Source organism: Ambystoma mexicanum, chromosome 13 (genome assembly GCF_040938575.1).
Source record: "Ambystoma mexicanum isolate Mex_15411 chromosome 13, UKY_AmexF1_1, whole genome shotgun sequence".
NCBI classification, from domain to species: Eukaryota; Metazoa; Chordata; class Amphibia; order Caudata; family Ambystomatidae; genus Ambystoma; species Ambystoma mexicanum.
Window position 1 is genome coordinate 744,673,027 of NC_090938.1, and position 27,066 is coordinate 744,700,092.

The 27,066-nt window shown below is 46.8% G+C and overlaps 1 protein-coding gene across 1 annotated transcript in view; it reads right to left on the reverse strand.

Moving 5' to 3' along the window:
- LOC138520521 (E3 ubiquitin-protein ligase TRIM39-like) overlaps positions 1-27,066 on the reverse strand; it is a 284,585-nt gene that overhangs the window by 225,179 nt on the left and 32,340 nt on the right. Inside the window, exon 3 of the mRNA XM_069632869.1 lies at positions 14,767-14,997. Within this exon, the coding sequence (XP_069488970.1) occupies positions 14,767-14,997 (231 nt within the window). The remainder of the gene's footprint in view (positions 1-14,766; positions 14,998-27,066) is intronic.

Consider the following 27,066-nt stretch of genomic DNA (forward strand, 5'->3'; position numbering starts at 1 on the left):
CCATTGGTCGTTAAAGTGCAACACGAACTCTTCACAACAGATGCCAAGTTCGTTGTTTAAGCCATGCAATTTTATTTTGCACCGTGTGCGCGGGGCCAAGCCTGATTCCATAGTGTCTTGCAGAGTCCTCGCTGCGAACACTCTGCAAACACTCCGCAGACACTCCCTGTCAGGAGTGTGTGTTTTAAGCAGTAGATCCACATCCAAGAATAGGAATAAAAGAGTTACTGGGAGCTCTAGACAGACTTCCTCACTCCACCACACTCTGCAAACACTCTGCCAATATAAATCGATTGCCTGGATAGGTTGGAGGGTCTAAGGGACTAACAATGTCGATTCCTATCCTCTCAAAAGGGACTCCCACCACTGGGAGAGGCACCAAAGGTGCCACACTCTTGCCAGATGTCTGACAAGTGTGACAGCTCCTACAGAATTTATCTACATCAGACCCCAATTTAGGCCAGTAGAAATATAGAGAAAGCCTTTCCTTAGTCTTCTTAAAACTTAAGTGACCAGCTAAAGGAATCTCATGGGCTAACTGTAGGAATTGTTGTCTTGTCTCTAGAGCAGGGGTCTCCAACCTTTTCATTGGCGTGAGCTACTTTCAGTGGAGGGCTAACAGTGGAGAGCTACTTGCGAGCGATCGGGGGTGGGGGATGTTCATAAACATTGGAACTTGTACTTATTTTTTTTTGCTGTTAATTTTCCCTTTATAAATAGAGGGAATAATAGTGCTTCACGATTATGTTAATAAAGTTCAAAAACCTCTTTATTGCATTCTTTTTTATTAGAAGCCATCTTATAAAAAGACTTCACAATGTGGGAAAATGATTGGGACATTCAGTGTGAAGGTTGACACTGCATGCCGTCCACCAGTGCTCTGTAGTCAGGTGTATAACTTGATACAGCTACTCGGATGGAGTCACTCAAATGCTCATCAGTCAGAAGGGTTCGAAATTTCGATTTGAGGAAGTTCATATCTGAAAATGCAGATTCACAGAGATAGGTGGAACCAAACAGAGAAGTCACTTTTAATGCTGCTTTGCAAAGGTTACTGTACTCCTTGTAATCAACAAGGCTCCAGAAATTGGTGTGAGATTGCCTGCTTTTCAACTGAATGTCCCCTTGCAGGCTGACAATCTCCATTTCCATAGCACAACTGTTCAGGTTAAACAGCTCACCCATTTGTTCTGCAAGTTCACAAACATCGACTTCCATGAATGGGTTTGCGATGAACATCACACACGGTTCAATCCTCTCGAAATCCCTGAACCGGTCACTGAACTCCTCCTTAAGCCTGCTCAGGAGACTGCTATATTTGTCAATGTTCAGGAGTTCAGGACTAGCTTTATTGTCTGTCAGCATTTGGGTAACAGAAGGGAAATGATGCATTTTCTTTTTCACCACTTGTTCACTGAACAGGTTAAGTTTGGACTTAAATGTCTTTACTGCGCTTATCATGTCAGCAATGGTTTTACCTTTGCCTTGCAGTTCACAGTTCAGGGTATTTAATTGTTCAGTAACATCTGCCAGAAATGCCAAATCAAGTAGCCAAGAAATGCTGCATAATTGGCCGATGTCTTCATTTCTTGACCTCATGAAGTCTTTGATTTCTGGCAAAAGTGAAAGAAAGCGACGTAGTATTTTCCCCCTGCTAAGCCATCGGATTTCTGTATGTAGCAATAGATCACCATGTGCCGCAGATAGTTCTTCCAGGAATATTTTGAACATTCTGTGCTGTTTGGCCTTTGCACGAATTGAATTAATAATTCGCACAACAGGGGCCATCACATGATCAAAACCCATCACTTTTGCACAAATTGCCTGCTGGTGGATGATGCAGTGGTAGTGCAATAATGGAGGGAAATCAGGGTCTGCTTTACAACACGCAACAAAACCAGAATGACGCCCGGTCATTGCTGGTGCACCATCAGTAGTTACTGCCACCAACTTGTTCAATGGAATCTTTGTTTTGACAAAATAATTCTTGACCTCATTGTAGATATCAACACCTCTGGTTGTGGATTTCAGAGGCAGCAAGGTCAAGAATTCCTCTTTGTTGGTGAAGTCTTCAAACACCATTCGAGCAAACAGTGCCAGCTGAGCAGTATCACTCGCATCAACTGATTCATCACACTGAATGGAAAAAAAACTGCATATCCTCAAATCTTTTTCTAACTGCCCCATCACATTGGCAGATAGTGCAGATACCCTCCTTGCCATTGTGTTTGCCCCCCAACTGCACATCTGAAATGGCAGACATAATTTCAGGGCAGTTTTTAAAATCTTTTAAAACTGACTCTGCCACCAGAGCCATTGCACCTTTCACCACTGCACCATCTGTAAAAGTACATTTGTGTTTTGCCAAATAATTAACAACTTTGAAGGATGCCTCTGTTGCAGCATTTGCTTTCTTTGCTGGTTGAGTAAAAAATGACAGTTGCATCTGCAGGGCAGCTTTTAGTTCAGCTACTTTTTGGGTTCTCAGACGGCTTCCTTTAGGAAAATTCTTTTCATAATTTGTATGCATTGTCACAAAATGCCTCTCGACATTACTCTTATTTCCCACTGCCAATTTGGCACTGCAGATTAAACACACACACTTCCCTTTTACACTTGCGAAAAAGAAATCGGTCTCCCACTCCTGATGAAAATGGTAAGTCTTCTGCCTTTTGTTGGATGGTCCGCCTACTTCTGTATCCATGATTTCAACAATTCTCGTTTGTACGTTTCTTTTGGGACTGCACGCGCAATGTAATCTGAGGAGGATTTCAATGTGTTATTATGGTTTTAAAAATAATTGAGCACAAAGTTATGCTTAGTTATGCTTAGTCCAAAAATAGAAAACACAAAATCATAGTGTGGTCCAGTCAGATAACACTTTCCGCATAGTGGAAAATAAGCATGAAAGTACGTGAGCGAGCCCTACTTTTGTCTGTCGTCCCCCTACCTTTGTCAGTGGCCCCCTAAAGTTGATTCCTAGCGAACCCACTGGCGTGCTGTAGTTCAAACTAAGCTTAAATATTCCCTCTGCTGTGCTCTCTGCTCTCCTAAGCCTTTGCGCACCACTTTTTCTTTGGTGCACTTGCTGATTTTGGGCCCGGTTTAGCCCGGTTCAAAGTGAATTTGCGCTGCTGAAAAGTGACTGTACTGCCGAAACAAACTGATTCATGGAACTGTGCAAAGTGTATTTTTGCCGTTCAAAGTCTTGGCAAGGTCATTCAACAACTCAGAACTGTAATCTTTAGCTAGTTTTGGCACAGAACTTCGAATGCAAAGCACTCTTTAATTACAAGAAAAAAATCAATGTTTCTTCTAAAAAACATTTAGTTGTGGGCTACTTGCATTTAGGTTGCCCAGTGCAGTGAAGCATTGAGGAAAAAGGATAGCATGTGTTTATAACCCATGGGAAACAGGTCAATCCAATTAAGACCGCTATGTCAGGTTGGTACACAAAGTCTCATTCTTTTCACCACTCAATTCCATCCCAAAAAAGTGAACTGGTTGCTGTTAAAACTCTACTTGCTGAAACTTGTTATTAGTCCATTCATATTTGAAAAGTGAATTTCACCACAGGTTATTTAACTTAAAAACATCCATATTGTGAATAAGCTGGAAAAGTGCAAGAGAGCAGTGATGTGCTGTTGGCCATCATAGAATTTTGGACCATACGTCCGATGCGTTATTGTCAGCGTTTACTAACCTCACCATGGTACATTTTCAAGCAAGGCCTAAGCTACCTGTCAGTGTTCAGTGGTAAACATGAAGAGACATCACCCTAGTGGACAAGGGAGACTGAATAAGCAGCTAGGTCTGTCATTACACTGATATAAAGGATGCTGGCAGGTTCACAGAGCATGGACTTCAGAGAGGAGTCCTCAAAGGTGAAGGCTGGGAAAGGGAAAAGCATGAGTTTTTTTTATGTCAGGTACGCATTTGACTATGATCAAGTGGTGATCCTTCAAACAGATTGAAAGCAAACAAGCTTCAATACCCTCTCCCAGTAAAACACCAAGGATAGTTCACTTAAAAGGGTTTGCTAACCTAATATACAGTGCCGTGCTAGGTATTAGAGGACAATACCATTTTATGGAAATATATGAATTTCTTTAAACTGCATTTGCAAGTCCCGACATTTATAAATAAATGCACAACAGTTTCATCAATTCAATACTTGAATGCGGGCGAATGATGCATGCAATTCCTCAGCAAATATTGCGCTAGCCAATACATGACTGCAAACATACAGGTTGACTCTTGCTCATCTAGTGACCCCATGTATATTAAAGGAGTCAGTCTCCCATCTGGGAAGACAATTATATTTCGGTTAAAACACTCTAAATTCTCACTCCAGTTTTCTCGATCTATAGATCCATACCATATTAATTCATTATGTGTGCAGGGGTGATAACTTGTGTCTGAGAGAGTTCATTCTTTTCATTCAGGAGTGAACATGCCTGTTGCCAATTGAATGTAGCCAGATCTACTATTGAGACATGGGGCCAGTGCCATGAACTCACATTGGTGGTGAAGAAGCAAACAACATACAGAACACAATGGTATAGTGTTGCAGTCCTGCTGAGAAATGACAATTTGTTCTCTTTAAATTTAAAGCAGAGTGGCTGCGAAGTACACGCACTGTGCCATTAAAAATAAAGAAGCTCTGGTGGGCGGAAGTGCTGCTTCCATGGCATCAGAGTATGCAATTCCCTATTGAAGTATAGAAGCCCTATTGAGAAGTGCCATTAAAAGTGAAACTGTCCAGGTTTCACTTTCAGTCATATGAGTTACTTTAAGAAACGCAGGGCTCTGGCGAGGAAGTCCCGAGGGGGGGCTTCCTCGCCAGAGCCCTGCCTTCTAAAAATAACTTGCATGACTGCAAAATAGCCCAGGGTCGAAACGGAGACAAGCAGCTATAATGCTGAATGTCTCCGTTTCGCTCTGGGTCAGTGGCAGTCATTTAAGTTACTTTAAGAAACGCAGGGCTCTGGCGAGGAAGTCCCGAGGGGGGCTTCCTCGCCAGAGCCCTGCCTTCTAAAAATAACTTGCATGACTGTAAAATAGCCCAGGGTGAGCGGAGACAGTAATCGGCTCCATTTCACCCTGGGCTCCTTTCTGCCAAGCTGCCCACCCCTCCTCTGACGGCATGTGGACACATGAGAGGAGGGGCCACAGTTAGGTACACAGTATACAAAGAAAAACACACACATTTCACCTCCCCCCACCCACCCGACCTCACCTCACCTCAAACTCACCTTAGGCAGCCTCTGTTTACCTCTATCCACACTCCAAACGCCAGGGCAGCCACAACACGAAGAAAAAAAAAACGTGCGCCACGGTGCTTTTAAAAGAGAAAGCCCGGGATTTCCTACACAGCACAAAGGGAAACCATTCAGCCAATAGGAGCACAGCTTGCACAGCAAGGGACTTGCTCTGGCCAATCACAGGATGCATTCCATATGCTGTACAGATTTGCAGGCCTGTGATTGGTCAGAGCACTTCCTTGTATCTTTTTTTTTTCTGAAAGTCAAACGCGAGCGACTTCAAAGGCTCTGGCGAGCTACCCGTCGCTCGCGATCGACTGTTTGGAGACCCCTGCTCTAGAGGCACTACAAGTCTTCTGTAGTCCCCTGGGATAGACTCAGTAGGTTCACTGTAGAAGAGGCCATCCTCCCAGTACAACCTGTGCTTCCCTGGCTCTTGCCCGTCCAGCTGGGAAGCTGCCTGTTGGCGAAGGCCTTCAAGAGTAGGACACTCTCTTTGACCTCTGCTGAAGTCTGCCCTACAGGGGCCACCTTCTGCCAGTAAAGGCATGCAAGGTCGTTTAGGACTGGAAGACCTAGAAGACTCTGGGATAGAAACATTTTCAAGAGACAATTTCTTCATTTCAAGAGCATGTTGCATTTCCATTTCTCTGAGTTTGATTTCTTGATGTTTACTTTCAGTTTGCATTTGTAGTCTTTTGAATTCTAACTCAAGTCTCATTTTTTCAAGAGAGACACATTCTGGACTCAGTACTGGACCTGGTAGGGTCCCTGTAGCTAAAGGTTTAGGGCTAAGAGCTTGTTGAGGTAAAGAGGGGCTCACATCCTGAGACTCCTCTGACTCTTCTGACCCTTCAATAACATTAGAGTTAGACTCTACATCATTATCATCCTCATAATTTTCCACTTTTGCTGAGGGAATAGGGGTGACATCCCTACTTCTCAGACTTTGATAATTCAACACTTTCAATCAATTAATTTTTCTTTCCTTTAACAGGGAGATTCCTCTCCTTACACATATCTTTCAGTTGATCTACTGTTAGAATGATCAGGGCTTCCTGTCTGAAGTTATCCATATCTGGCATGTTAGAATTGCTTTTCTAGTGGTGCTTAGCCTTGTGAGGGTTACTATTTGAACAAAAGTAAAGCAGACTTCTCAATGGAACAACTCTACAATTTATCCTCACCGCTTGCCACATGTGTTAGGCAGAGTTTGTATGCAGTACCCTTGGGGACCACTACACACAACTAAGACTACAGGTGTAAGCAAAACCAACCATTGGTAGAAGTGTGTAATACACAGTTTTTGGTAGCGCAGATGAGCAGCCAGGCTTATCTCAAGAGTAAATGTGAGCTATAATGATGTTACACAGAGGTCTACAATCACAGGTGTTCAAATAAACTCTTACACTCAAGGTTTCTTGGTTAAACACTTATTAATGTATTCAACAGTCAGTTATAAAACATTCACTAGAAGGAGGCAGTTAAATATCATACACAAATATACTTCAGTACTAGACACTTAGTTTCTGAGGCACTCAGACTACTTTAAAGGAGGAGCAAAATGGCATTCAGAATACTTTAAAGTAGGAGCAAAAAGGCATAGGTTATTTTAGAACATGAAAGGTTACAAGTTATTCTTAGACAGTGCAAATATTTAGACTTCACCAGAAGAGTCAATTCAATTCAATAGGTTAGGCCAAAGTCAATGGGCTAAAGTCTTGGATAGGATAAAGCAGTGCTGATAGTGAAACGGAAAAGTCTCGGCACAAGTTCTTAGGAGTAGTTTGTAGCAAGAAGAATTATATGTTGGGTCACAAGCTGATTAGGCCTGTGAGTTGGGAAAGTTTCAAGCACTTTCAGCGCGAGAGGTAAGTACTCTCAGTCTGGTTTTACAGTACCTTTACAATTGAAGAAAAAGATGGAGCTGATGACTTCTGTTCCTGGCAGTTCCTGCAGATCTCACTGTTCCTGGGCCTCAGTCGTGGGGACAAGCGGGAGGACGTTGGGGGACTGCTGCACTGTACTGGGACTGGTCAAATGGCTGGAAAATGGCAAATCTTCGATTCCGGTAGCTGTAAGTCAAGCACACAAACTGGTGTCTCCCTCCCTGGTTCTACGGTTTCCTGCAGCACTCAGAGGAAAGTCAACCAGCTCCGAGGTGAGTATCCAGGTGGCTTACAGTTCCAGTTGATTGGTCCCACCAACTGAAAGGGAGAAGTCGTCGTTGTGGGGGCTTCTCTGACAAGATGAACTTGGTGATTCGGACTTGCATCAGGGCTTCACTGGGCAAACCAACGGTCCAGGAGTTGCAGCAGCCGTCCTCTTCAAGCTTGTCTTCAGTTCTTTCGTTCCAGTGGTCGACTCTGCCTTCCAAGCCAAGAGACTTGCCTTTTATCAGTTTCCTCCCATTCATTCCAGCCTGGCTGTCACTCACCCAGCAGGGTGGCTATCCTTGCCGGACAGTCAGCCAGCCAATCACGCCAGAGTGCATTTGGGTCTCCTAGGAGACTAAGCACAGGGAGTTTCGGGCACCTGACTCACTTCCTACCCACCCCAGACACTCGGGCGCCAGAGGCGGTCTTCAGTTCTGAAGCCCGCCAAAGGCGATGGAACAAAGGGACCAAACCTGGTTTGGCGCGCAGAGAAATACTCTAGAAGGACCTTTCCAAGAAAGAAATGGCGAAAAAAGAAGACCGGGGCCTGTTTAAACAAAGGGCGCTCAGACGCCATCTTGAAAAAAATTGCTCCCGCGATTTAATGCTATCGATGTTCGCTTTTGGGAAAAATCATGGTAGTTCGTTGTAAAACCACTGCCACCAGCCATTCTTAGAGGAAAGGGTAGCATTTGACTGCTACATGAGTATCTAGACATAGGGGATACTAAGTAACCCCTCCAGCACTCTATTGTAAGATAGGGTGTGCTGGTGTCATGCGCCTCTCTCAGTGGCGCCTGTGGCCCAGAACACATCTAGGGGGCCATTGATCTCCCCGCCACGCACAGGCCGTGGGGATTGCAGCAGTCTAGTGTTTTAACATTACTTTGGATGTGCTTTTAAGCCATGCCCACTGCTGCTCCCGTTGCGTTGCAACCTTCGCGGTTTGTTTTCCGCTGCCTTGAGTGCCCAACGCTAGTGTGTTTCCTTTGTTCCACTCTGGGAACTTTCTCCTGTTTTCTAGGTTTCTCTTTTCCTTACCGCTGTGCCCCGCTTTCCTCGACGGTTTGCCGTGCCCCGCTCTTTCACTGTCTTACGCGCGGTGCCCCGGCTCTCTGTCGCGCTGCTTCCCTTCTTACCCTTCTCTTTAACTGATTCCTCTTGCTTAGGAGTCCGGCCACTTACCCGCTTATTACCCTTCACTTTGCTCTCCTTAAACCTCTGCCTCTGGTGTTCCATTCTCTTCGTTCTGCCTTCTCATTCCTGTCTTGGAAAGTGCCTTTGGAGTTTTCAGAATTCTCGGCCATAAGGAGCCCATCTCCCTTCTGCACCTCCAGCAAGTCACGGCTGGCTGTTATTCCTACATCTACGGCTCTGAGTCTGAAGCTTCCACTGTGGCTTCCTATCGGAGGAGACACACTCTGCAAAAAACAAAGAAGAAGGATTATCGCGCCCAAAGACCGGAGTTACTTGTCAATTCGGGTTCAAGCTCTCCAGGTGAGGAGGAGGATGAGAATTGGGGTCTGCGGAAGACAAGGCAACGGAAACTGACAGATTGCAACGCCCACATACAGAAATGGCAAAGGCAGAGCAGTTACAGGAACTAGTGGCAGCAGTTCAGAATATGTCAGTTGAAATTCAGAACTGTGCTACGTCAGATGATGACTACTAGAGACCCTCGACATGCGGATTTACCTCCCATAGCCTTATCTACTGGCAAGTTCTATGGGACCCCAAAGAAGTTAAAAGAATTCTTGGACGCTTGTGACATACATTTTATCTACCGGGCCAGCACCTACATGACGGATCACGCCAAAGTGGGGTATCTCATCTCGAACATGACGGGTAATGCCCTAGCCTGGGCTACTCCGCTTGTCACCAGTTCTAGCCCAGTTTTGCAAGACTTTGGGGCATTTACTACTCAACTGAAACAAACCTTCGAAAGGCCTGAAATCACCTGCCTGTGAAGACCTTCTGGATGCTCGGCAAGGGCAGTTTGATGTACTCTCATACATAACCTCTTTCAAGAGACTCGCCACAGAAGCCGGGTGGCCTGAACAGTCCCAATACGTCATTTTTAGGCGTGGACTCCAGGAAGAGATCAAAGACGAATTGGCTAGGGCCCCTTGCCCAGCCTCTTTCCCCGAGCTGGTGTCAGCTGCACTTCAGATTGAATTCAGACTACAAGAAATAAGACACGAAAGGCGTGGTTTGTGGAATCCTTTTTTGATCCCCGAAACACCTCCTCCTCTCGCCACTTCCTCTTCAAGAACGGACGAACCCATGCAGATAGGCACGACTCGTGCCCCCTTGACGCCAGAAGAGCGGAGACGCAGGAGGGAGAAAGGCTTGTGTGCCTATTGTGGATCCGACACACATTTAATCAAGAACTGTACGGAGATACCATCAAGACGCTCGGGAAACAAGCACCCTCGGTCGGTTTATAGTGATAAAATAGAAAACAAAAAAGTCAAAAGTCAAAATGTCGTTTTATGACGTTTTTTATTCGTAATGGGGGGGTTCCCCCCCAAACCCCCCTTTTTTTTTTAACCCATTTTTTTTTATTCCCGGACCCCAAAATAATTATATAATTAAAAAAGAGGGAATTCGACTTTTTTTTTTCGACATTTATTTTTCGACATTATTGTCATTCGACATTTTGACTGACCACCCCCTCGTTCCTAGGACGGACTAGTCACCGAGGGTTTCCTTCTGGTCCCTATGTTTCGCTCTCAATGAGTCCTACAGCAACCTAAGAGGACTCCAGATTTATGGTTATTGGAGTCAGACTTACTTTGGAATATCAAGATCTGGAAGTCTTGGCTCTATTGGATTGTGGAGCAGCCGGAAATTTTGTTGATACTGTATGGGCTGACAAGGTGGGCCTTCGCAGATTGGACTGCAAGGAAGACCAGAACATCGAGGGAGTCGACGGCAGTCCCCTTAGCTCCGGCCTCATTACGCAAACCACTGAAGAATTACGAATCACCATTCTACAACACGCGGAAGTACTACGATTCGATATAATCCGCGCTGCACACTTCCCCATGTTTCTGGGGATATCCTGGCTACGCAAGCATAATCCCCAGATCAACTGGTCCATGAATCAGTTGGTGTTTGACTCCCTGTTTTGCAAGAACAATTGCCTCCAAGAAACAGCCTATCTAGAAGTACATGCACTCCCTTCAATCACAAGTACGACCCTAGGGGTGCATGCACTTCCATTTGATTTCACCAGCTACCAAACAGTATTTATAGACCAAGCCCCACTGGAACTGCCCCCTCACCGACCGGAGGACTGCTCCATTGATTTGGTACCAAACGCTTTGGTCTCCTTTGGACAAATGTTTTCACTCTCTCAGACTGAGAAGAAGGTACTCCGGTCATACCTGGATGATAACCTGAAAAACGGACTCACCCGGCCCTCAAAGTCACCAGCCGGAGCTCCTTTGTTTTTCATTCCCAAAAGAGATTCTCACGATCTCCGCTCTTGTATTGACTTTACGGGCCTCAACAAAGTTACTGTCCGGGACCGCTATCCCATGCCCCTCATCTCAGATATTCTGGAGGTGGTACAGGGGGCTAAAATCATTTCCAAATTAGATCTTCGCAGCGCATACCATCTGCTGAGAATTTGCACCAGGGATGAATGGAAGATGGCATTTCGTTTACCCTTTGGGTTATTTGAATACTGAGTTATGCCGTTGGGCCTGGTAAACGCCCCAGCCGTTTTCCAGCGGCTCATGGACCGCATCTTCTCGGATCTTATGTTCATATCGGTGATAGTGTACCTGGATGACATCTTGGTTTTTTCCCAGAACCACCATGATCACAAGGACCATCAGGAGGAGGTCCTGAACCGGTTAAAGAATCACCATTTATTGGCCAAAAAAAGAAAAAATGCATTTTTGGGGTAGATACCATTCCATATCTGGGGTTCGTACTGTCCCAGAATGGCATCCAGATGGAGAAAAAAAAGGTCGAAGGGCTGGACCGCAGCTACTTCATTCAAGAAAGTACAGAGGTTCTTGGGGCTGGCGAACTTCTATAGGCAGTTTATCCCCAATTTCTCAGAAGTGGTTCTGCCCATAACACAGCTCCTCAAGAAATCCGCCACAACTTTCTGTTGGAACCCCCAAGCGGAAGAAAGTTCCTGCAAACTTAAGTATTTGTTCTGCAGCGCCCCCATATCCTGGTTCACCCTGACCAGAGGAAGCCCTTCATATTGGAGACCGACGATTCAGCATCCACCGTAGGAGCGGTTTGGTTGCAAGAACACAAAAATGAGGAACATCCAGTTGCTTATCTTTCCCGCACGCTCACTGACAGTCAACGGAACTACTCCGTTTTGTAGCAGGAACTTCTGGCCATGAAACTTGCCTGCGAGGAATGGAGGCACCTCTTACAAGGTGGTACATACCCCTTCACAATCGGGACTGATCACAAAAACCTCCAGGTGTTGCAATCAATGTACTGCGTGAATTCACGACAAGCCCGGTGGGCCCATTTCTTTGCGCACAAGATCACATATATTCCTGGCAGCCAGAACACCTTAGTAGACCCCTTGTCACGCAAAACGGCCCAGCATTCGTCTACCACCCTCCAACCAGACCGTTTCTTTCCCAGGAACCGCATCATCGCTCACGTCTCGGTATTTCTTCAACAAGTCAAGGAACCATTGGACAATGGGGGACCTCCGGATACCGGACGGGTGTTAAGTAGACACAACGGCCTTTTGTTCGACGGTAATCGCCTATACTTACCTACACAGTCCCTCTCTAGTGCAGGGCCCTGGCATGGTGTCACGACGCCAGGATGGCAGGACATCAAGGACAAGCCGGTACTCTGGAGTTACTCAGGCGATCAGAAATACGTACGGTTCTGTACGATATGTGCCAGGAGCAAACACGACACATCTCGACCCTTTGGCCTGTTGGAGCAAGGTTTGGTCCCTACAAGACCCTGGAGCCACATCACGACGGATTTTATCGTCGACTTACCACCATCACAGTCTTGTACTTGTATCATGGTTACGGTGGTTACATTATCCAAGCTAGCTAATTTTTCTCCTCTACCCGGGATACCCACGGCAGCTGGCATGGCAGAAGTCTTTCTCAAGGACGTCTTTCGTCTTCATGGTCTCCCTGATAAGATCACCTCCGACATGGCGAGTCAATACACTTCCCGGTTCTGGAAATCACTGTGCACTAACCTGGGAATAGAACAAGCTCTCTCATAGGGGTTTCACCCCCAGACTAATGGGCAAACAGAAAGATTGAATACCACACTAGAACAGTATCTCAGTTGTTACATCAACCGGGAGCAAGACAATTGGGTGGCCCTGCTACCCACAGCAGAGTTCACGTATAACAATTAACGTCATTCAGCTACCGGACTCACTCCATTCTATTGTACTTACAGACAACACCCTCTTACCATACTCCCTTCTTCTTCCATTCAGTCCCACTTACCTGCCATCGAAGAAACCTTAACCAGATTGTCAGAAGCCCACAGGACCACCAAGCTCAGCCTAGAAGACAGTCGGAGGACCTACAAGACCCAAGCTGATCGACATCACCAAGAGGTGCCTGAATGGAAGGTGGGCTCCAGGGTATGGCTATCTACTAAATATTTGCCACGCTGGATACGTCCCACCAAACTCTTCCCACGGTACATAGGCCCGTATCTCATCCTAGCCAAACTCAATCCGGTGGCGTAGGTTACCACTTAGCCTGCAACGGATTCACCCTGTTTTCCACTCCTCCCTGCTCAAAGGAGCAGCACCAGATTCCGCCGCTTGCCCCTACCCAGTAAGGACGTCTGCTCCTTCAGACCTCGATTATGAGGTCTCTCAGATTTGTGATTCGAGGTACAGACGGTGTCGCCTGCAATATTTGGCACACTGGAAGGGGTACCCCAGGTCTGAAGACTCTTGGGAGCTTATGTCCCACATTTCAGCCCGATCCTTCTTAGGAAATACCATTGGGCGCCCCCTGGGAAACCGGGTGGTGCTCGTTTTGGGAGGGGGCATACTGTCATGCGCCTCCCTCAGTGGCGCCTGTGGCCCAGAACACATCTAGGGGACCACTGATCTCCCCGCCACGCACGGGCCGTGATGATTGCAGCAGTCTAGTGTTTCAACGTTACTTTGGACGTGCTTTTAAGCCACACCCACTGCTGCTCCTGTTGCGTTGCAACCTTTGTGGTTTGTTTTCCGCTGCCTTTGGGGCCCAACGCTAGTGTGTTTCCTTCGTTCCACTCTGGGAACTTTCTCCTGTTTTCTAGGTTTCTCTTTTCCTTTCTGCTTTTCTTGCCGGTTTTCTTGCCGGTTTGCCGCGCCCCTTTTCTTTCCCTGTTTTACGGCGGCGTCTCGGCTCTCTGCCGCGGTGCTTCCCTTCTTACCCTTATCTTTCACTGATTCTTCTTGCTTAGGAGTCCAGCCACTTACGTGCTTATTATCCTTCGCTCTGCTCTCCTTAAACCTCTTTCTGTGGTGTTCCATTCTCTTCGTTCTGCCTTCTCGTTCCTGTCTTGGAAAGTGCCTTTGGAGTTTTCGGAATTCTCTGCCATAAGGAGCCCATTTCCCTTCTGCACCGCCGGCAAATGATGGCTGGCTGTTATTCCTACATCGCTCATCTATGACCTACTGGTGTTTTTTGTGCCTGGATAGGCTTTTTTCCCCAAACGTCCCCTCTGGGAGAGAGACCCCAGGGAAGCTGAGTCTGAAGCTTCCACTGTGGCTTCCTTTCAGAGGAGACACTCTCTGCAAAAAACAAAGAAGAAGGATTATCACGCCCGAAGACCGCAGTTACTCGTCAGTTCAGGTTCAAGCTCTCCAGGTGAGGAGGAGGAAGAGGAGAATTGGGGTTCTGAGGAAGACAAGTCAATGGAAACTGACCGCTGGGTCTAGGAATTTGGAAAGACAATTTCACTTTACTTTCTCTGGGAAACAGTAGTTTATCCCAGAGAAGGAAGTTAAACCTTGGGAAAGCCTGAAAGGTTCCCGTCGGTCACTGCACTGAGGGTGCTGTGTGACACAAATGAAAAGATGATGCCTATGGAGTTGTCTAAAACTCCATAATCAAAGAACACAAGAGTAAAACACATCAAAATACATGAGAGAGTGGGAAGAAAGGGTCACACTCTCTGCAGGTAAAAAAATCAAGTCCTCATAATCCAGCAAAGTTGCTGGGGGTCTCTAAGGTGAAGGGAATAAGCACATGTTTGAGAATTCTCCCTAACAGTAGCTCCCTGTCCTGCTGCTGATACCTCTGTTCTATCTCTGGGACCAGGCCCCTGTGGGTGGATTGCTGCTCTAGTTCTATAGGTTTCTGATCCCCTCTCACCTTCAGTAGATCCACGTCCTGCTGCTGGCACTTGCTCTCCAGCTCTGTGATCAGGTCCCTGTGCGTGCTTTGCTGCTCCTCCAGTCGGGTCAGTTTCTCCTGAATCTTCTTCATCTTCTCCTCTTGCTCCTTCTCCAGTCTGCTGAGCAGCTGCTGTTTCTCCTTCTCCAGAAACTGCTTCAGATGCTCAAATGTACTAAGGATGCTCTCTCTCTGCTTCATAATGTTTCCCTTAAAAATAGATTTAAACAAACAATAGACACATATTATATTTCTGATTATTATATTAACTATCATAACATATCTTACATACACACACCTGAAGTGGTTCCCGCTCAATAACTCTTAAAATCATAAACCTAACACACATGAATTACTGATTGGCAATGATTCTTTTTTATAAACCAGTTCTTATTACATTTTTTCCATATTGCAACATTATTCATCATATCCTTGTTCAAATACACATTTTTGTTAGGGTTGACCATTCGTCCTATCCCATTCCTCCTTCCTCTCCCTCATTTTACCCCCTTCCTTCCCTTGCCCTCTATCCCCTGCCTCCCCCCTCCTGTAGCATCTCGTACCGATGTGCCCCTTCTCTCAGGCATTCATGTCCCATTTTCCCCCCCATCTGCAGACACTTTCTCATAGACCCCTCCCCCTCCTTATTCCTGTACGTGATCTGCTCCATTCTGCTGCAATGGTCCATTCCACCAATCTGTCATGTTCCCAAAGTGGGCATTTCCTAGGTCTCCCATTTTGCCACTGGGTCCCTTTTTACCACCATCGATGGTATGTGTATCAGTGTCTCTTCCCCTCTACTTCCTTCAAACTCCCCTCTTATATGCAGTAACATCATTTTAGGAAAGTTCCTACTTCCCTTCCACATTTGAGACACCGGCCATGCGCTACTCTACCCATGTTATGCAGTCTATCTCTGGAATGGTACACTCTGTGCAGAATGTTGGATTGTATGAGCCTCATCCTGGATGATACATTAACCTCTCTTGAAGCCACTCGCGCTTTTATCCATTTTTCCTCCTCTATTGTTCCTGGGTCTCTTTCCGATCTCCCTTTCAGGTGTGACATGAGGTGGGCGCGGGATGTTGTTTTTATTTATGACTTGACATAGTGTTGTTAACCCTTTCCCCTCCATTTTCTCTGTGAATAGATTACTCTCAGGGGGTGGAAGGGGGGGGGGGGTTGTGGGAAGTCCAATTCCCCACCAAATTGAGCTAGCTTCTACAGCATGTTTTAGTCTCATGTACGTAAAGAATTCTTCCGGTCCCAGTCCATATTGTTCCTGCATTGTTCAGAATGGGTTATTATTATCCACTATATCTCACAGTCTGCATATTTCCTTTTCCATCCGACGTGACTGCCTCCCTAGCTTTTGTATCTCTTTAATATTGGGATTTTCCCACAGTGGGGATTGTCTGGTAGCTTTCCCCTTCTGTCCCATTGTGTGTGTGACTTCCTTCCTGATCTGCACCAATCTCTGTCCTGCTGGGGGAGAGTACCCTTCCCCCGGCTTCTGTACAGTATCTGTAAGGGGGTGCAGCCTTCTATTCACGACAGTTCCAGTCTTGTGTGAGCTAGATTTCCCCCTCAAGTACCCACTCATTTGCTACCACCAGATGGGCCGCTGTGAGAAACCTGAAGGTGTCTCCCTAACTAGTCCCTGGGGATCTGTCATCCAAGTGGCCAGGACACGGCCATCACTATTGGATCCAGTTCCTGGGGGAGGACCTGTGAAGGAGGATCACCTGGATCGGGGGTCATCAGGGAATGGGAGTGGGACACCGACAGGTGAGACGCTGTATCCCCCTTCTTTGAACACCTTTTCCCCATCCTACCACGTAGGCCATACAAAAACACTGCCCCCGCCCGTTTCCGACACGAACACTTTCGAACACAACCACAGACAACTGAATAACACCCGAGCTGTTTACCTGAAAAGTTCCAATACGGGTCAGGCAAAGTCAGGCAATTGACCTAAATCGCACACACCTGACAGCCCTTTCCATTCCCCACAGGGATAAAAGGTGGAGTAAGGGAGCACACTACAAGCAAGTCACACCGCACGACGAGACAGCTATCCAGGCATGGAAGTTCAAGAGGAGAAAGGCAGCAAATATCGAGAGGCTGATGAGGAGACACGACCTTGCCCTTTTCGACCCAGACCCGTGAAACCTCTGCAGAAGGAATCTTAAGACTGCAGACAGTAGCCCAAGTGTGTTGCAGCAGATGTCAATGGTACATGGAGCATACCTATGCTGATAAGCAGGACCGAGGGAGATGCCTGCTACTGTGGTACCAGCCTTGACTGCAGATAAGCTGAAAAGCCAAGCGGTTCATCACAGCCAGTGAGTCGAGGGGAGAACCGATAAGAACCAAACGAAAGCTGCAAAGTAGCAACTTAAGGGAAGTTCAAAGAACTGTTAGAATAAAGGGAAGACCAGCTGCAGATGGATCCGGCACCACGTGGGTGCGTACTCGAAAGACTCTGGTCAATCCCATGTTTGTTGAAACTGTGAACACCAGAAGGTCTTGGGAAGGCCGCAAAGGAATGGTCAAGGTGGTCATACAGGGGTCAGCCAAAGCCTCTGACAGTCGAAGGTCTTATACCGACAACCCAATGAAAGCTACGGGAGATGAATCACGTTTAAGGAGAAAGGAGACAGAGCTATATGTGTGACAAGAGTGAACCCGATGGAGGGGATTCAACAGTTCATTGTTTAAAAAGACATAAGATTTGTGAATGGAAAAAGGTACAAGTGTACTGAATACAGTCGAGACGGATCTGAGCACGGCAGAGGGAGATCCAGGGGTGAAAAGTCATCACCCAAAGACTGGTTTGTTTGTTTGTTTGTTTGTTTATTTGTATATCGCTCCTGACCCAGGGGTATATGGGCGCTTAAACATCAAGTTACAGGCACAGGTGAGGAACATTTGTACATTTGTGCAGCATATGTATAGTTACAAGAAAGCAGTTAGTGCAGAGATAGTAACAAGCAGACATAGTAAGGATACATTCATACATTAGGCATATATACATAGTTGGTTATTTATTGAGTAACCAAGTGATGACCTTAGTTCTGAACGGTTGGAAGGTAGGGGTGGATTTGATATCCAGTGGAATAGTGTTCCACAGTTGTGAGGCTAGAACTGGGAAGCTGGATCCACCGGCTCTTTCAAGGGAATATTTGGGCACCGTCAGTTGTAGTGTATTAGAGGATCTGGTAGTTCTAGAATTCTGTCTTAAGGTGAATTTATTGGTTAAATAGGGCGGGGCTAGGTGGTTGAGAGCTTTGTAAGTGAGGCAGATGGTTTTTAGGTCTATTTTTTGTTGGATGGAGAGCCATTTGCATGAAATTCTTGTAGCCGAGATATGTTCTCTTCTAGGAATATTGAGGGCGGCACGTAGTGCATTGTTTTGTAGAACTTGCAATTTATTGATTACCGTTTTGTTGGCACCTACATAAAGGCTGTTACAGTAATCCAGTTTGGATTGTATGAGTGCTCTGGCTAAAGTGAGGCAGTTGTCGGGGAAGATCAAAGGTCTGCAGGCCCTAATTAGTTTACCAGTGTAAGCAGTGGCTGAGGCGGTCATATTAATTTGTTTGGCGAGGTTGGTATTCGTGTCTAGATAGAAACCAAGGGTTTTTACACTCTTGGCGATGGGAATGGTGTTACTGTCAATGGTGAAGCTGGTGTAACTAGGGCTGAGATTCCGGATGGTATTAGGTGAGCCGACAAGGAGCAGTTCGGTCTTGTCATCATTCAGGCAGAGGCCATGTGTGGCCATCCATGCCTGAATGATGGAGAAGACTTCATTGATCCGGTTGCCGTCCGAGTTGTAATTGCCGGATAAAGTGAGGAGTATCTGGGTGTCATCTGCGTAGTTAGTGTAGGTGACACCCAGATGGTCCAGCTTGTCGAATAGGGGCTTTGTAAATATATTATACAAAGTGGGTGAGAAACAAGATCCTTGTGGGACACCGCAAGTAATGGGAATAGGGTCGGCCGCTGCTAGGGGTGAGAAGACCCGCATGGTCCTGTTGTCAAGGAAGGATTGGATCCATGTGACCGCAGAGTGGGAGAAGTGTGCTGCCGATGACAAGTGGTTGCACAAGATTTTGTGGTCAACCAGGTCAAAGGCAGCGGATAGGTCAAGGAGAAGAAGGATGGCAGCCCTACCTTTATCTTTGAGTTCGTCTATCTGGCTCGTGAGATCCACAAGGGCCGTTTCCTTCCCATGTTGAGGACGAAAGCCAGATTGGCGAGTTCCTAGTAGTTGGTTTGTCTCAAGGTAATCCTGAATTTGTAAATAGGCCACTCTGTCAAGAATTTTTAGTAAGAATGGGACAGTGGTAATGGGTCTATAATTTGTGGGTATATCTGGGTCGAGAGTTGGTTTTTTTAACAGTGGTAGGACCCAAGATTGTTTCAGATTACTTGGGACCGTGTTATTGGAGAATGACAGGTTTATTAATTTGGTAATGAAGGGGGAAAGATCCCTGGCTGCATCTTTTATGATCTGTGCAGGGCAGCTGCCCCCCTTACAGTTTGAGGGTTTCAAGGATGCTATGATTTTTTGTACTTCAGGTATGGTTACCTTTTTGAAAGTGAAGCCTGAGCTAGTGGCGGTGGGTGAAGGAAGGGTGGATCTGGAAGTAGGACCGTGAGTGAGTTGTTGTTGTTTGTTTTCAATTTTAGTTTGGAGCCCTGAAATTTTGTTAGCAAGGGCATTCTGGATCCCTGTGCACCATGGTTTATCCTTAGTGCAGGTATCTGCGGGAGGAATGGGGTTTTCTAACTCCTTTAGGATGTTAAAGAGCTCTTTTGTGCTAGAGCCTGCCTGAGAGATCCTGGAATTGAGAGATTCTTTCTTAGCGCGTATAATCTCATTTTTGTAGAGTGTGGAGATATTGGTGAGATTAGTTCTGTTATCTACTGAAGGCACTGATTTCCATAGTGATTCAAGTTTACTTTTTTGTTGTCGGAGAAGTTTGAGCTCCGGGGTGTACCACATATTCCGGTGCGCTTTTGGTTTCCCTTTTCGCATTTTTAGTGGGGCAATGATGTCGATAGCTTTTGCCATGGAATCATTATAGGCGTTGACCAGCAGGTTTAAGTCAGTTGTAGCAGGTAGCGCGTTCAGAATAGGGGTCACCAGGGGTATTAAGGCTTCCGCTGTGATGTTGCTCTTTTTCCTAGTTGGGCAGGCCGGTGCAATAACAGGCCTTTTATGCACTAGGTCGCTGATATTAATGTCGAGTGGGAGGAAGTAGTGATCCGTCCAGATGAGCTGTACGGGGTCCTTCAGGGTGATATTGTAATTGAGGGCGGTTACCCAGTCAAGGATTCTGCCCTTCGAGTGGGTGGGTTTGAAGCAGAGTTGTAGGAGGCCATGCTCCTCTAATGCCGTGGCCAGGGCAATGGCTGGGGTGTCGAGAGGGTCATTAAGCCCAAGATTGAAGTCTCCAAGTATAATCATTTGTGCTGAAGGTTTGGAACTTTCAGCTACTAGTGAGGTGATATCTTCCTCAAATGAGCCCGGGGGTCTGTAAATTAGATGCATCGTGATAGTACTCTTAGGGGAGGTTTGTAATTTAACTGTGAGATGCTCACATGATTTGAGTGGACGAGAGGAGGCTAGTCTAATATCAAGCGAGGACTTAAAGATGATAGCTACACCACCTCCTCAAGCGTTAGGTCTGTCTACTCTGAGGATGGTGTAGTTATCAGGGATAGCTAGGGTAAGAGATGGTCCCGCAGCATCATGCAACCAGGTTTCAGTCACAGCGAGGAAGTCCAGGTTGTTAGTTAGAATGATGTCGTCGACTTCTATGGAATGGGCGACTAATGATCTAACATTTAGAAGAGCTCCTTTTAGTGTAGGAGGGGTGGAATTGATGGAGGTTACAGTGTGATTGTTAGTCTTGTCGGGTAGTTTAGCTGGGCGTTTGCTAGTTCTGTGGTGGGTTCTGGCACCAAGTCTATTGTTACGATCGGTAGGGATGAGGGTAGTAGTTTGAGAGACAGTTAGGTCAATTGTTATGGAGGGGTTGTAGTCTGGGGTAGGGCAGGATGCTCTTGTGTCGGTAGGGTTCCGCTTGGAGCTATCTGAGTTCTTATTGGCTAGGACATCAGAAAAGTGTGCGTGGTCATAGGTGGGATAGGCAGATTGTGAGACTAGGAGGAAGGCTGGTGTGGTGGGCAAGAATGGTGTGGGGCAGACGATAGGGTGATGTCTAGGGCAGGCAGGTTTCGCTAGACCATTTTTATGGGCTATGTAGCTGTTACCATTGCAGGGTATATTGCTTTGCATGACACAAAAGGGGAACATGATCGCAGTAAGGCAAAGTAGCATAATAAGGATGCTAGGGCCGAGGCACCGTGCAGAGGATTGGCGAATAAGGGACATCAGTGACATAGGGTAGGGTAGTGCCAGATAGTAACAAAGTCAGAGGGCTGGTATCAAGTTGTAGCTGAGTGTCAGGCAGGCAAGGGTACTGGTGAGTGAGGCACAGGTATATATAATGGGATCACCATACCCACAAAAGGTCTGCAATGTCTAGGCTAGGCACAGAACAGGCAATGCACAGTATCTAAACTCGGTACATAGGCAAAGTACAGTATGTTGGCTAGGCACATATCCGGCACAGGTATATATAATGGGAACCATACCCACAAAGGTGATTGGTGATTGAACAAGGATCAGCGCCCGGAAGAAGGGGATCCAGGGGTGACCAACTATCAACCTAAGCAAGAGCCATATTGAACCTGGCGGAGGGAGGCTAACAATCGAGAAGGGGTCTGAGCCCAGCAGAGGGGAATCCTAGGGTGAAAGGTCGTCACCCAAAGACTGGTGAAGGTAAAAGAAGACGAGCAAATAAGAGCCATATTGAACCCGGCGTAGGGGGGCTGAGAATCAAGAAGAGTCTGTGCACGGAAGAGGGAGTCCCAGGGGTGAATCATTATCACCCTAAACGAGAGCCATAGTGAACCCGGCAGAGGGAGGCTGAGAATCGAGTCTGCGCCCCGAAGAGGGGGACCCAGGGGTGAACCATGATCACCCTAAACGAGAGCCATAGTGAAACCGATGGAGGGAGGCTGAGAATTGAGAAGAGTCTGTGCCCCGAAGAGGGGGACCCAGGGTCAAACCATTATCACCATAAACAAGAGCGATAGTGAACCCGGCGGAGGGAGGCTGAGAATCGAGAAGGGTCAGCGCCCGGAAGAGGAGGACCCAGGGGTGAGCCATTATCACCCTAACTACCGTATGAAAGGAACTTTTTGCTTTGCTATTTTCCGACCCTTGAAGGCAAGAGACTTGGCCATCGAGGCTCCTGATAAGCTAAGAACGGAACTGTCGTCTCATGCTGGGGAAGCTCGAGAAGTGTGCTGTGCTCAAAGATCCCACCTCATCCCATGCTCAAAACATGGGGAAGGGAGAAGCCGACTACTGCATCCGGACATATTATTTGTAAACACTTCTTCCTTTCTTATGAATCCTATACCACACCCTTTTATATGTAGTTGTAAGGTTTGGCAATCGTTTTTTTTAGTATAGGCCCTTTTTGATTTGACAAGACTCCACAAGGGCTGCCTTATTTTTCCTTTGATGGTCGAAGCTTGCTCCCATCTTAGATTTAGGTTTATATGAGGCATTTATCCCACCCACTTTTGCGTCTGTCTTTACTGTTGCCACCATGAGTTCACAGCCGCCCAGTAGTATTTCCATATATCCAGCAGTCCTACCCCTCCGTCCCATACCGCTTTTGAGAGCATCCGCATGGCTATGCGTGGATTCTTGTCACCCCATAATAGTCCTCTAATTATAGCTTTGATCCTTGTGAACTGTACCTTGAGTATTTTCACCAAAGTGTTCTGCAAGACATATAGCAGTCTGGGCAGTGCCATCATTTTTAATAAACTGACCCTTCCGAACAGTGTTATTGGTAGGTTAGCCCAATCTTCAGCGTCTTCTTGTAGCCTGCGATGTATTGGTTCTAGATTATTTTTAAGAAACACATGTTCTTCCTTTTGCAATGTTATACCCAGATACTTAAATCCCCCTTGCTGTACCCAGAGGGGCCTTCCTCAGGGACTGCATCTCTCCCCCAGCCCTCTGGTATTATGACTGATTTCTCCCAGTTAACTCTCGAGACCACAGTAAATTCCAAACTCCTGTATGGTATCCATTACCCTCGTGCCCGTTCTTCTGGGATCCCCTAGATATATCAGAAGATCGTCTGCATATAGAGAGATTTTATCTTCCCAGTTCCTGGGCCATCGGAACCCTTTAATTGTAGGATCCGCTCTAATGCGCTCGGCTAGTGGTTCGATCGCTATGAGGAATAGCAGCAGCGACAGTGGATATCCTTGTCTCATGCCCCTCTGGAGCGGGAAGATATGGGATGTGTGCCCGTTCACTCTTAACTTTTGCGAGTGGTTGTGCATTTAGTAATTTCTTCTATCTTATGAAGTTGGGGCCCAGGCCTACCTTTTCCATTGCTGCTCACAGGAATTCCCATTGCACCGATTTAAAGGCCTCCTCTGGTGCCATTATTGCGTGGGGACCCTTCAATGAGTCAGATAATACTAAAGTGTCATGTGCCCTTCTCTGGTTCATCCTTGTTGCTCCTCCTGGAACAAAACCACATTGACCTGAGTTCATTAGCTTGCTTATTACCCCTACTAGCCTTTTTGCTAGTATCTTGGCTAGGGCCTTTGCCTCTCTATTCAGCAAAGATATGGGACGGTATGAGGCACATTTATCGGTGGGTTTAACCTTTTTGTGTATTACCACTATTGTAGCCGTTCTCACGTCGCGTGGGAGTGTGCCTTGTGCACAGCTTTCCATGAACATGTCCCACATTGGCTTGACCACCTTGTCTCCCATGTATTTCCAACATTCAGTCGGGATTCCATTCGGTCCTGGGGGTTTCCCCGAATTTAAGCTCTTAATTGCTTCTTGTACTTCCTCCATCGTTATCTCTTTATCCATTACTTGTCGCGTTTGTTCATCTACCTGTGGCAGGTTTACCCCATCTAAGTATCTCCCAATTTCGATATCTCTAGGCCCTGGGATGGCACTGTATAGCCCCTGGTAAAAATGTGCGAAGTCGTCTACTATTTTATCCCCTTCCGTGTAGATTGTTCCCTCCTCATTACTGATGCCCCTAACCCATCTGGACGATTCCTCCCATTTCTCCAACCATGCAAGCACCCTTCCACCTTTGAACCCAAGTTCATACACTTTGGCTTTCATGGCCCAGCATGCCTTTTTTGCCTCGTCCGTCACCACTACTTTGTATTGCCCTGCAACTTTTAGCATCTCTATTTTAGATTCTATTGTTTGTCTACATGCCTCTTTTTTGTCCTAGTCATCTCTTCTTCTAGAGTCTCCAGCTTTTCACTTCTTTCTATCCAATATTGCCTTATTGCCACCTCTGCCCTTCCCCCAACTGCCATTTTATACCTCCCAAAGTGTGCAGCCACTCTTCAGTGTGCCCTCATTCAATTCATAGTATTTCTCTGTACAGTCTTTCATCTCCTCCCGTATTGTCTCGATCCCTAGGTTGTACGTGTTCAGTCTCCACTCCCCTTTCCCCTTCAGTCCCTCCCCTCTTATCGTAATATACAGCGGTGCATAATCCAATATCCCTCTTGTCAGGTATTCTGCTTCTATTACCCTCCTGGTGATGGTACATTGAACCAAAAAGTAGTCCAAGCGAGACATTGAGTTGTGTGCTCATGAATAGTACGAGAACTGTCTTTTACCGGAGTATAACCCTCTCCAGACATCCCGTAATCCTGTTGCCTCCAAAAAGGTCACCAGCTTGGTACGTGTCTCCCCCCCCCCCGAGAGTTTCCCCCCATCTGAGGACATCTATTCGCCCGTGAAGGACGTCATTAAAGTCACCTCTCACTATGGTTACATATGCACCGTGTGTTGCCAGTATCGCCTGTATCTTGTTAAGTAAGTCCGGTTGTAATGGTGGAGGTGCGTGCACGTTCAGTATGGTAATTGCTTACCCCATAATTCCCCCGGTCACTACCAGATATTGTCCTCCCCTTCTCTCTCCACTTGACTCAAATGGAACGAAATGCTATGACTGATGTGGACTGCCACCCCGCTGGAGCCTCTGTAGTATCCCGCATGTTCCACCAACGTGTATTGACCCCTGCCCAGAAACCTACACTGTGAGCCATCAAGTGTGTCTCCTGCAATAGTATTATGCAGGCTTTCTGCCTCATCAAATACTTTGTCACCAGCCCCCTCTTAATCTCATCATTTCGGCATTTCACAATCCTACATTCTTCTTGCATCGTTCCGTGTTGTATCATTTGCCTCTGCGTTGTCCTTTCCCAGGTGTGAGATCCATTGGCGTGTTGTTAAGTCAAGATGTATACCAAACTGCATTTGTGCATGTCTAACTACCCATATTCTCTACCTCCCTGCCCCTTGACCCCTCGAACAAACCCAAATACACCCCCCTCCCGCACCCTATACTTCCCCCCAACTTGAAGCATCTGTTGACCCCAAAACAACTATCGCTTGTCCAAACCCTTGATAGGGGCCTCAGGATTTGCAAGGGGGCTATGCCTGCTGGCCGCTCTGCCCGAGGTCATGAACTTGATCCACTTGAGTCTGTTTCTTATTCACTGTTGTTGCTCTCATTCTCCCTCTCCCGACTCCACCCCCCTCCTGGGCCCACATCAATATCAATTCTTTGCAGTCTATCTTGCATATCTGCTGTTTCCTGACTTCCAACTGCTTTTCCCTCCTCCCGTGGGGGCCGTTTCGGTTCCTGCATTTTTGTTTTGCCCGTTCTCCTTTAGCCATTGCTGCGGGCCGATTGTTTCTGTCCAGTCCCATGCATCAGTAGGGGGCGTGTGAATAACCTAACTCCCTGAGGGCCCCAGACTGAGTGTTGCTGGATAAATTGTGGCATACTTCATTTCTTTTTCCCCCAGCTTCCTGTGCACCACGTCTAAGGATTGCTGTGCATTTTGTACCGCTTTGGTGAAGTCGGGTATATTGCAATCCTTGCCCCATTATACTCCATAGTTCCCTTCTTTCTTGCTGCTTTTAAGATTACATCTCGATCGCGGAAGTTTCACAGTTTGGCAATGATTTGTCTTGGTGGGGCGCCTCGCAGTGGCTCCTTACTTGGTACTCAATGTGCTCTTTCAATTGAGAAACATTTAGACAGCCCATGTGGTCCCAGCCATCTTTGTATCCAGTCCTCAAGAAACAGTTCCATGGATGGACCTTCTGTTTTCTCCGGTAGCCCACTCAGGTGTAGGTTATTGCACCTTGATCTTCCTTCCGCTTCGTCGATCCTTTCTTCCATCTGCTGCATCCTTTTCTACATTTTTATAATGTCTCAACAGGGTCATTACATCTTCAACAGACGATATACGCTCTTCCGCTTCTCCTACCCGTGCTGACAGTTATGCAGATACTAACCTCCAGTTACTGACACCCAGGCCTACTGCGCATATCCTTTGCTCTAGCGGTGTCTTTGCCTCGTGTATGGCTCTCAAGATTTCCTGGGTAGCCTGAGATTCTGTTTTTTCCCTGTCCTCCATTGTCGACTATGGTCTTGTCTCCGGTGCTTGTTGTGTTTTGGGCCCTCCTGTCCTATATGCGTCAATCTTAGACTGATGGTTCGGTTTCTTGCCCTTGTACCTATCCATTTTCATAATTGGGTGTAGCGTGGGTATCACACTTTTGCCTTCTGTATAGTCTTCCAGACAATTCCCTCCACACTCTGCCCTGCCCCACTCCCACTATCTCCTTCGTCGCTGTCCCTCCTTGTAATAGCTCCTTTTTCCAACCCCTCCTCTGCAGGGCTTCCCATGCACCGTTTCAATGTTGACCCGGGGGGATGCTTTTTCAAAATCCTGACGTGTCGCTTGCCCCATTTCCGTTCAGCCATAGGGCTCTGGTTAGCCGATTGTCTGGAGGCGACACCCAGCGCCTGACGATGGGTTGTAGTAGCTACTTGTGTTCCTTGCCAGTTGGCGCTGGGTACTGTGAGAAACCAGAGGGTGTCTCACCCGCTAGTCCCCAAGGAATCTCTCTCTCTCTCTCTCAGGTGGCCAGGGCACAGCCATCACCTTTGGTTCCAAACCCTTGGGGTGGGCCAGTGCGGGAGGATCCTCTGGGCAACGGGTCCTTGGGGAGTGGGACACCTGATGGCGAGGTGCACTATCCATTTCCATCTTAAAACCTTTAACCCCTCCTCCCAGGTAGGATACTGGGGGAACTTTAACTCCCTT